Below are 12133 nucleotides of genomic sequence, written 5' to 3' on the forward strand. Positions count from 1 at the left end.
CACTTTTCATGATTATTGCATTTTATAAAACAGACCATGTGGCACAATATAACATGTAAGGGTGTTACAGATATTTCCATCCGTATAAATGTCACAAGTTTCTGTAACTTCCTCTATACTAAAGTATATCTCTTTTAGATAATTATTCATGCAGATTATAAAATGTACTACATGTACTTTTTAACACTCACATGGGGTAATCTTAAAATAACATGACAATACAAACAAACTAAATCATGTGCATCAGTGATAAAGAATTGAATGGCATTATTATGTGATTATGTCTAAGACATGCTGATTTTGCTGAATATTTGTCTTTAAATATAAAATTTTCATGTTACTAGGGAATTTGAAGCTTCTCATAAAAAGAAATGTGATATGTTTTTGTCTCACAGGGCAGAGGTATTTTTAAGACAGCTACATTCTTGGTGGGAACCATAGAATAATTTATGCTGTCTCAAAGCTGAATGTTACTAAAGTTTTATTTATTTGATAGTTTCTTTTTTTGTTGAGTTTATTTCATATATATATAGATATATGTTTTAAGTGAAGCAAACAAAACTATCAGGGCAGAGATTTATGTTTATTTTTGCAAAATGTCTATACTATTTTTAAGGCAAATAATTTTATATAAATAGTTACTAATTTTATATATGTATATAATACATTTATATATACTATATTTACATATATTTGATATATAAAATATATCAGACATATATAATTGATTTTACCAAGCTAGTGATTAAAATGCTTTATCATATATGTCATTACATACTCATTTCCGTGGTAATTTTCCTGAAATACTTTGGAGTTTGTTACACCAAGTGACTTCATCTACCTTTATCCCAGATGTGACTCTGCTGGAAGATAGAATTTAGTGAAAATTTAATAATGTGTAATGAATCCAAAAGTGGTAGTAAGGGTGTCAGGCAGATATCCATCATAGTGAGGAGTTAATATGTGTATCTGCATTACATTCTAATTGATGGCTCTGTCTGATGTTTGAAGAGCGTTAAATTGCTGATGTACGTGTGATGGAATGCCTATTGTCAGGCTAGAGATGAAAACTCTGCCTCACCATTGCAATTGGCTTTTAAATGATTTATAGAGAGGGGACTTTGAATGTTTGTATTAGAGGTCAGAATTAGAGGTCTCACATTGCTGTAGTAACTCCCATGTGCCAAGTCTTTTTTGAGCATAAACCAAGCTCTACGATTCAATGTTTTTAAAAAAAATCTTTAGAGAGAGAGAGACTCTGATTCACTAAAATGGGAGAAAAAAATCTAGAGAACTGCTTGGAAAAAATGTCTGAGTAAATTAATCAGTAGTGCATAAGCTGAACAGTTAAAGAAGTACATATAGTATCATTTCAAGATAACAGCCATTTACTGATGTTTAGGCCAAAGGGAAAAAAATTGACTAGTGCTAGGAAATTGCAGTTTATAAAGCACATTGAAATAAATTGGTTTCTAAAATGTCTAGAGATTATTTATTCTGCTTTCTTCAGATTTTTTTCTATCCTCTAGTATTTTCTTTTGACATATTCTTTAAATCCAGTGAGATTCAGTTTCTTCCTCTATAAGTTAATCAGCTATCACCTAACCTATCTGAATAGCTATCATTAACATCATACATTACTTCCTTTCTCTGCTTGTCTTGATTTGACCAAAGACAGAATTCAAATGCTACACTTCCTTGAATCATTTTGGAAACAAGACCAAACAAGAAGAGATGGAGGGAGGGAGGGAAAGAGAAAAGCAATGTAGAGCCATGAGAACATTTAGTATATCATGTGGTGATTTTTAGATTTTAATCTCTACACATAGACTAAATGTTACAAAAAACACCAAACACTATAGTGTGTGTGTGTGAATATTATACATCTTCCTCTCCATCTCCACAATGTCTTGCAGAATTATATAATTATTAACTCCCCACCAATCCTTGACAGTTCTATCTCCTCTAAGAATAGAAATGTTCCTTCTAACTCATATAGCCTATCTACTACTCAGTAGATGCTTTAGGTTTACTATGTGAATGAATCCTGATGACAACGCTACAAAGTTTATATTATTATTATACCCATTTCACATACGAAGACCCTGTGTTGTCGGGAAGTTAAGTTTTTTGACCAATGTCACCTTTTCCTAGTTTTTTCCTCAGCATCTTTGTCCCATGTGTGCTCTCCTCAGCCATAGCATACCAGTCTAGGTTTTTCAAATGGGGCATTCTTATTCTCTCTTTGTGTTTGTAAATTTTCCCCTTCCTGGGTATCCTCCTCTCACACCCTCCTCTCTTGCAAAAGCAACTTAGAGGTCACTTTTTTTGAATAATTATTTCTCGTATTTTCTGCTAGAATCAATAACCCCTGAGTTTCCCTGACACTTTGCATATTTTATCTGACTTTTTTGTTTGTTTGTGCATTGTCTCTCTGATTTGATGGTTCCTTTTTGTGGAATAGGGTCATATTTATTTCTGTCTTCATTATCTATCTCTGCCTGACATGCATTAGATAATCATCTTTATTGAGTCAATGCTAGGTAAGAATGATTCCTAGATTTTAGGGTAGCATATGAAAATTCTAGTCAGAATTACAGTTTTTATTTTATAAAATTTAATATTTAGTTATATTTGAACTTTCTTAAAAATTTAGGAAATTTTAATTATATGGGCCTCAGCTAGCCAAGATTGGAGGTTTGTATGGCCATAATTCTGTGCATAATGCCACTTCCTTTGTGAAATCCTTGTTTTATCTTTTTCATAGGAATGTACTTGTCTACCATGATTCCTAAAGCAATTAGCTAATCAATTATCAGTTGAGCTGTGTTCTTTGCCCACCACAGTGGGCCACACGGAAAAATCATAAAGCATAGTGAGGGATCTAAGATCCAGCTGGGGTGACAAATCTAATACACAGAAAATTTAAGTATAAATACTCTTAATCTGCAGCCATAATACACCAGTGGGTTATTGAATACAGACTTAAGACCACTTGCAGTTAATTAGCCCAGTTTTCCTAATACCACTTGGCAGGATACAGCAAGCTGTCATCCAAAGCTGTGCAGGGGAGAATAACCTCCATCTGCCACTCCTGTAGCAAGGTTATGAAATCAAACTCTCCTAGGCTGGCAAAAGGCTTTCCTCTTTGGGTTGATGCCATCCCAGGCTTTTATTTAAAATTCACTCAGCCAGGCCAATTCATGTCACTAATTTCTTGGGACATCTCGGTCCTCTCTCGTACTCTTAAAGTTGTGTAATCTTTTTGGTAACTTAAGAATCTGTAACATAACAGATTTTGCTTCTTGTAGAATTCATACTTCATTTAGTTGTTCTGCCTATTTTTGTAATGAATTTGTGTTTTTAAGACTAGCTTTGGCAATGTAATCATTCCAGGGTTTTTATTATTTTTTCCCTTTACCTTACCAAATCACAGCTTTATTACTTTTGTCTTTAATTTTTAAAAGTTATTTTGTAACTATGAAGGTTTAATTTTGCCTTCTACATTGCATCATCCTTCAATGTAATTGAGTATTCATGACTGTTGTTATTCTCCTGAGCTTCAAAGATTAATGGTGTGTGTGTGTGTGTGTGTGTATAATTTTGTTTTCTCATAGCTTTCCCACTAAGTACCTTCTACTTTCATTTTTCTTTTGTCTTCCTTTCCTATAGTAACATCAACAGAAAATTATAAGATTAATTCAATAAAACATGAGTTTCTATAGGGAGAATTTATTTCCCTGTATTATAATCATTAAACACTCAATATGGCTTACTGTTTTGTTTTCACTTTGTTAGTTTTTTTAATTGTGTGTTTATTTTATTAAAAAACATTTTTCTTATTTTCACAGGTAAAAAGATGGCCTATCAGAAGGTCCATGCAGATCAAAGAGCTCCAGGACACTCACAGTACTTAGACAATGATGACCTTCAAGCCACTGCCCTTGACCTAGAGTGGGACATGGAGAAGGAACTAGAGGAGTCTGGTTTTGACCAATTCCAGCTAGACAGTGCTGAGAATCAGAACCTAGGGCATTCAGAGACTATAGACCTCAATCTTGATTCCATTCAACCAGCAACTTCACCCAAAGGAAGGTTCCAGAGACTTCAAGAAGAATCTGACTACATTACCCATTATACACGATCTGCACCAAAGAGCAATCACTGCAACTTTTGCCACCTCTTAAAAATACTTTGCACAGCCACCATTTTATTTATTTTTGGGATTTTGATAGGTTATTATGTACATACAAATTGCCCTTCAGATGTTCCATCTTCAGGAACAGTTGATCCTCAGTTATATCAAGAGATTCTCAAGACAATCCAGGCAGAAGATATTAAGAAGTCTTTCAGGTAGGTGAAGAAGAAACAGATGTTGTTTGAATGCATTTCTTGGGAAAAAATGTCTCACAGGGGGTATTGAACTGATGATTTTGTCATGGTTCAAGTCAATTTTGCAAGCTGAGAGACATAACTTACCACCACAACAAGAATAGAAACTTCAAAGAGGGGAGCGCACATTTTCAGATTTATGGTGCTGCAATATAAATTTGTGATGCAGTTTTATTAATTACTAGTAAGAATCATAACTACTATGGAGACTAAAATTCTCCAGCCACTGTATTTTCTCCCTCTTGGGGAGCCTTGTTAGGCCAAATTGTGATGCAAAGATTGCCAGATATACAGGTAATAAAAACTAGGACATTAGCCATATGATAAAAACTTTAATGACATCAGAATAAAATAAACCTGCTTTATGGGCTGAAGTAACTCTTCAAAAGCTTCACTGATGTCATATAACTAGCGGATAGCTTGGAAAAGCTTTTTGTTATTTTATTAGCATACACATTGAGTTGTAAAAGGTTTTCTAGTTTACATATTTAGTGAAGTGAAGAACTAGATATGCAAGATGAGGCATTACCTTCCACATGTATCTTCTATATTTGCAGAAAGAGAATAGTCCTAGGTGAATCATGTACATTGTTTGTAGGTAGAAAGAGTAGTGAGGTACTAATTCTCCAGAATATTCTTTCTGGGTTACACTGATTTGTTACAGCCAAGATGTTGGCAGGTGTGCATTTCCGGGAATTTTCTCAGGGAAGCATGTCCACTGAAGGTGGGTCACTTAATTCATGTGCTGAAATACCAGGTGTATTCGTGTTGGTGGATTCTAATCCTCTAATCCTCTTCCTGAAGATTAGGCCTCAGTGACGGACAGGAATATGTTTCCTATACCCTTCTGTGTCTGCTATTCCCTTTTGTATAAGCATCCCTGGACATTTAATATGTGGATAATAACACTTTTCATGGTACTTCCCAATGTAAAATTGTTTACATCGAGCTGAAAGATATGCTGTTACCTTATAATGGGAGGCTGAGGCAGGGAGAATCACTTGAACCTGGGAGGCAGAGGCTTCAATGTGTTGAGATTGCGCCATTGCACTCCAGCCTAGGCAACAGCGTGAGACTCTGTCTCAAAAAAAAGAAAAACAAATTGCAAAAGAAGAGGTAGTTGTTTTAGGTGGCGTACAGCAAATTGTATTTCTGTGGATTTTATCTGGGTTGAGAGGGACAGAGCAGGAGGCTTGGAGAGGGGAGAAGCTTGAGGTGTGTTCAGAGGCCTGGGGGCTGTAAGCAGGGGCTGGAGGAGGGTATATTATTACTCATGTTGACAGAAAATGAGAAGTCTCCAGTTGTAGAATAAATGAGTCTCCAAAAAACGCACAGAGCACACACCAGAAAAAATTTCAGCTGAGAACTCCTCCTGAGTAAACACGTTCTCTGATTTTCATTGAAGTGTTGATCACCAAAGTGATTTAATCCTTTTGCAATTTATACTAGCTTTTGTTTTTATTTTTGCATCTTTTCCTAATGCTAATTGCTATATTCTTCAATACGTTATTCTTCTATTCCTATTCTCCAGGATGAAATGTTATTATTATCCTTTTGTGGACCAGAGATGTTTGTGACTCTGTGTCAAGTGCTTGTCCCTAATCTAATCAGCTTAAGCCAGTTGAGATGCTGGTTATATTGCATAAACCATGTTTACCTAGGACTGTTGAGAAACCTCTTAAACTTAGAAGAAGCTTGAATGTCACAGGTACAATGTTTCATTTCTATTATATAATAAAGCCAACAAGCCTTTAATAATGTATTTTTTATTTAAATAAATGACATATACACACACATATATAATTGTTGTTTTGCCATTGAAAGTAATGGCAAAAGCCGCAATTACTTTTGCACCAACCTAATAAATTCTGAAGATCATAAGCATATTTCTGAGCAAAGTAAGTATGTTGAAAACTTCAAAACACAGTTTGAAAATATAATATTGTAATAATAAGATATTTGAATGGATAAATTAATGAGGTTTAGTTTATTTTTGAATGCAGGGATGTGTTTGCCTTTGACAGCTGTAGATTCTGTGAAATGGTGAGACAAAAAGGAGAAAATGTGTTGTATTCTAATTATGGCTAATATAATTTCCTTTTTTTCATGGAAAGAGCATTATGGTTCTTTCTAAGTGCAATATGTACAGAAAATTATAAAGAATAAAGTAAAAACCATCCATAATCCTACCTCTTTTTAAAAATCATTGTTATTTCCTTCTATCATTCCCTATCAATCAGCAAAATTGTATTAGGCCATGTATATTTCTTTAACACCTGCTTTAGAAATTTTTTAAATTAAAATATTAGAATCACTTTTCAAGCCAATAAATATAGATTTAAATCACTACATAAAATACTGCCTGGTATTCCATTATATGGATATCATGTAATTTAATCTATTTCTTACAAAGGCACCTTTAGGTTTCCTCTGTAAACATTCTTGTACATAAATCCTAGTGTGCCTGTTTAATTATTCCCTTCTGATAAATTCCTGGAAACACGTCACAGCTTCAGGGAGTTCAAATTTGTGTAGTTGTTTGCTTTGTGTCACCAAATTGTCTTGCAGAACCACGAGCCTTCCAGGTCCTTATTTTTTATTTGTTTTTGATAGGCCAAAAAGAATGTTGATAAAGGTTTTCTATATGAATTGACCACATGCATTTCATTTTTCAAGTATGAATTACTTTTTAAAGGAGTTTCCCCATGGCTTTTATTGGTTCTTTCCCATGGCATTTATAGGTTCAGAAACTAAAATGTCATAATGGTAAAGGGGTCAATCACAGTATGTATGGTACCCCATCTCTTTGGATTTCTCTTACTAGACACATTTTATTTTCTGACTTCACAAATAACATGAATAAATAATAAAATACAATCTCTAGAGATATATCTATTTTTAAATGTTTGCATTATTTGGACAGGGCAATATTTTTCATCATTGATACAAGTAAGCAAGCATGAGTTAATTTATACTGTGAAATGATCTTTATAAGCAATATAAAAGACCATATTTTCTTAGCTGAGGGTTAACGCTTCAAAACGTTTAGAAAATGTTATAAATTGGCCAGGTACGGTGGTTCATGCCTGTAATCCCAGCACTTTGGGAGGACGAAGCAGGTGGATCACGAGGTCAAGAGATTGAGACCGTCGGCCGGGCGCGGTGGCTCACGCTTGTAATCCCAGCACTTTGGGAGGCCGAGGCGGGCGGATCACGAGGTCAGGAGATTGAGACCACGGTGAAACCCCGTCTCTACTAAAAATACAAAAAATTAGCCGGGTGTACTGGTGGGCGCCTGTAGTCCCAGCTACGCGAGAGGCTGAGGCAGAGAATGGCCTGAACCCGGGAAGCGGAGCTTGCAGTGAGCCGAGATCGCGCCATTGCACTCCAGCCTGGGTGACAGAGCGAGACTCCGTCTCAAAAAAAAAAAAAAAAGGAGATTGAGACCATCCTGGCCAACATAGTAAAACACGGTCTCTACTAAAAAATAAAAAATTAGCCGGGCATGGTGGTGTGGGCCTGTAGTCCCAGCTACTTGGGAGGCTGAGGTAGGAGAATCACTTGAACCCAGGAGGCGGAGGTTGCAGTGAGCTGAGATCCACCACTGCATTCCAGCCTAACGACAGAGCGAGACTCGGTCTCAACAACGAAAAAAAATGTTACAAATTATCTTCAACAATATCATGATGAATAACATCCTGTCGGGAAACCTAGTTAAAATGCTGCTTCAGATACAGGCATATTTTAGTAATTACTTACTATAATAAATAGAAGTGGATTCCTAAGTCTCGTTTGTACATTTCTTCCGAATGTACTTTTGCAAATGATCTTCTCCCTTTTCTCTTTCTTCTTTCTCCTCTTCCTCCTCCATTGCTCCCTTACAGCGACTAAATAGTATATTTAGTTATCTTATGTGTAATATGGGTGGTACATTTTGTAGTGCTAATTAAACTTTACCATTGACACTATTTGGTTAGGTTATCTGGCTTTAATGACATTAAACTAAAGGAATGACAAATTTACTGCATATATACTGCCACTTCCTGTGTCATGCTCCATGTCCATGAATCATAGCACTCTCTATCATTGTACTCAGACCTTGCCTCAGAATCCTTCTCCACCCAACATTCTTGAAAGCCCTTATTAATTGATCAGAAGTACACGAGAGAGGATTTTCCATTCTTATCCTATGTTATAGCTATGATGGATCAAAAGATACAAATAAGTTCATTTAACTTATAGGGATGAATTTTTCTTTTCTGGAAAGATAAATTCCATAATTTTACCAGGACAACTATCAACAGCAAGAAACACAACTTATGACCACTCAGTAATGCCAAAGAGTTCAAAATCTTAGAACCCTTCATTTTAGCATTTTTTAAAAATTTTATTATTATTTAAGTTTTAGGGTACATGTGCACAATGTGCAGGTTTGTTACATATGTATCCATGTGCCATGTTGGTGTGCTGCACCCATTTACTCGTCATTTAACATTAGGTATATCTCCTAATGCTATCCGACCCCCCTCCCCCCACCCCACAACAGTCCCCAGAGTGTGATGTTTCCCTTCCTGTGTCCATGTGTTCTCATTGTTCAATTCCCACCTATGAGTGAGAACATGTGGTGTTTGGTCTTCTGTCCTTGCAATAGTTTGCTGAGAATGATGGTTTGCAGTTTCATCCATGTCACTACAAAGGACATGAACTCATCCTTTTTTATGGCTGCATAGTATTCCATGGTGTATATGTGCCACATTTTCTTTATCCAGTCTATCGTTGTTGGACATTTGGGTTGGTTCCAAGTCTTTGCTGTTGTGAATAGTGCCGCAGTAAACATACATGTGCATGTGTCTTTACAGCAGCATGATTTATAATCCTTTGGGTATATACCCAGTAATGGGATTGGTGGGTCAAATGGTATTTCTGGTTCTAGATCCCTGAGGAATCGCCACACTGACTTCCACAATGGTTGAACTAGTTTACAGTCCCACCAACAGTGTAAAAGTGTTCCTATTTCTCCACATCCTCTCCAGCACCTGCTGTTTCCTGACTTTTTAATGATCGCCATTCTAACTGGTGTGACATGGTATCTCATTGTGGTTTTGATTTGCATTTCTCTGATGGCCAGTGATGATGAGCATTTTTTCATGTGTCTTTTGGCTGCATAAATGTCTTCTTTTGAGAAGTGTCTGTTCATATCCTTTGCCCACTTTTTGATGGGCTTGTTTGTTTTTTTCTTATAAATTTGTTTGAGTTCATTGTAGATTCTGGATATTAGCCCTTTGTTTAAGTTCATTGTAGATTCTGGATATTAGCCCTTTGTCAGATAAGTAGGTTGTGAAAATTTTCTCCCATTCTGTAGGTTGCCTGTTCACTCTGATGGCAATTTCTTTTGCTGTGCAGAAGAAGCTCTTTAGTTTAATTAGATCCCATTTGTCAATTCTGGCTTTTGTTGCCATTGCTTTTGGTGTTTTAGACATGAAGTCCTTGCCCATGCCTATGTCCTGAATGGTATTGTCTAAGTTTTCTTCTAGGGTTTTTATGGTTTTAGGTCTAACATGTAAGTCTTTAATCCATCTTGAATTAATTTTTGTATAAGGTGTAAGGCAGGGATCCAGTTTCAGCTTTCTACATACAGCTAGCCAGTTTTCCCAGCACCATTTATTAAATAGGGAATCCTTTCCCCATTTCTTGTTTTTGTCAGATTTGTCAAAGATTAGATGGTAGTAGATAAGTGCCATTATTTCTGAGGGCTCTGTTCTGTTCCATTGATCTATATCTCTGTTTTGGTACCAGTACCATGCTGTTTTGGTTACTGTAGCCTTGTAGTATAGTTTGAAGTCAGGTAGCGTGATGCCTCTGGCTTTGTTCTTTTGGCTTAGGATTGACTTGGTGACGCGGGCTCTTTTTTGGTTCCATATGAACTTTAAAGTAGTTTTTTCCAATTCTGTGAAGAAAGTCATTGGTAGCTTGATGGGGATGGCATTGAATCTATAAATTACCTTGGGCAGTATGGCCATTTTCACAATATTGATTCTTCCTACCCATGAGCATGGAATGTTCTTCCATTTGTTTGTATCCTCTTTTATTTCATTGAGCAGTGGTTTGTAGTTCTCCTTGAAGTGGTCCTTCACATCCCTTGTAAGTTGGATTCCTAGGTATTTGATTCTCTTTGAAGCAATTGTGAATGGGAGTTCACTCATGATTTGTCTCTCTGTCTGTCCGTTATTGGTGTATAAGAATGCTTGTGATTTTTGTACATTGATTTTGTATCCTGAGACTTTGCTGAAGTTGCTTACAGCTTAAGGAAATTTTGGGCTGAGACGATGGGGTTTTCTAGATATACAAGCAACTGCTATTTTAATTAGAGAAAAACATGTAAATATATGCACGTAATTCAGTGTATGCAAACGATAGCAGAATGAATTTAACAGTAATAGAGTGATGGCTCCTAAAGGAAGTAATTAGCTATCCTATCATTGATCTCTCCAGATAACAAATGTACATTGTCTGAAGTTTAATCAGAAAAGGAATACATAGGATAAGATTGATTTAATTATACATAGTGTTTCATTGCTCTGAACCTTAAATAAGGCAACTTCTTAACTCGGAGTTTCTCAGTGTTATGCAGAATGGCATTAATTGTATTAACTGGATTCAATTCACAGATGCAGGCTTATGCCCCTCACAATCCTTAGGTATTTGGCTAAAGCAGCACCCACCAATGGGAAGAATAAAGATTGTTGACAGTGGGGCCTTTGACTGCAATAACTTTCTCCATCTTAACCTGTTAAAATACTGTAAAATGCTGTTTGAGATCTGGCTCAGGTGCCCAGTCCTTCATGGAAATCTCATTGATATCCCGTCAGCTGAATTCTCTATTTCCCTTTGCAACCCACAGTACTTCATTTCCTCTCCTTTTGTTGGCATGAATCACTTTCTGTTTCACAGTGGAGAAAGAACTATGGGTCTGGCAGAGTTTAAATAGCATGTAGGCACTCAGTAAGTCTTTACTGCATGAGAAAATGAACCAGAATACAGATCTTTTTGATAAGCCTTCATGTCCATGTGGATTATCACTTTTTTTGAAAATAAAAATAATACATACTTCTCGTTATTTATACCTCTTACTGAAATTTTAATCATACATATATATGATTCACATATATATAAAAATGGCTGTGTATGTATGCGTGTATATATTTATATATAAATTTGTATTTTATACATTCATATATTTATATATAAATTTATATATATATTTATATATTTATAAATTTATATATATATTTTATATATTTACATATAAATGTATATATTTTTATATATTTATATATAAATTTATATATTTTTATATATTTATATATAAATTTATATATTTTTATATATTTATATATTTTTATATATTTATATATAGATTTGTATATTCATACACACACACATACACAAATCCTAATCCATGCTTTAGAAATTAAGCAAGATAGGCCGGGTGCGGTGACTCACGCTTGTAATCCCAGCACTTTGGGAGGCCGAGGCGAGTGGATCACGAGGTCGGGAGATGGAGACCACGGTGAAACCCCGTCTCTACTAAAAATACAAAAAATTAGCCGGGCGTGGTGGCGGGCGCCTGTAGTCCCAGCTACTCGGAGAGGCTGAGGCAGGAGAATGGCGTGAACCCGGGAGGCGGAGCTTGCAGTGAGCCGAGATCGCGCCACTGCACTCCAGCCTGGGCGACAGAGCG

The 12133-nt window shown here is 35.9% G+C and overlaps 1 protein-coding gene across 1 annotated transcript in view; it reads left to right on the forward strand.

Moving 5' to 3' along the window:
* Positions 1-12133, forward strand: part of NAALADL2 (N-acetylated alpha-linked acidic dipeptidase like 2) — a 959155-nt gene that overhangs the window by 231911 nt on the left and 715111 nt on the right. The window contains exon 2 of the mRNA XM_032174021.2: positions 3852-4353. Coding sequence (XP_032029912.1) covers positions 3852-4353 — 502 coding nt within the window. The remainder of the gene's footprint in view (positions 1-3851; positions 4354-12133) is intronic.

This window comes from Hylobates moloch, unplaced genomic scaffold (assembly GCF_009828535.3).
Source record: "Hylobates moloch isolate HMO894 unplaced genomic scaffold, HMol_V3 SCAFFOLD_13, whole genome shotgun sequence".
Taxonomy (NCBI): Eukaryota; Metazoa; Chordata; class Mammalia; order Primates; family Hylobatidae; genus Hylobates; species Hylobates moloch.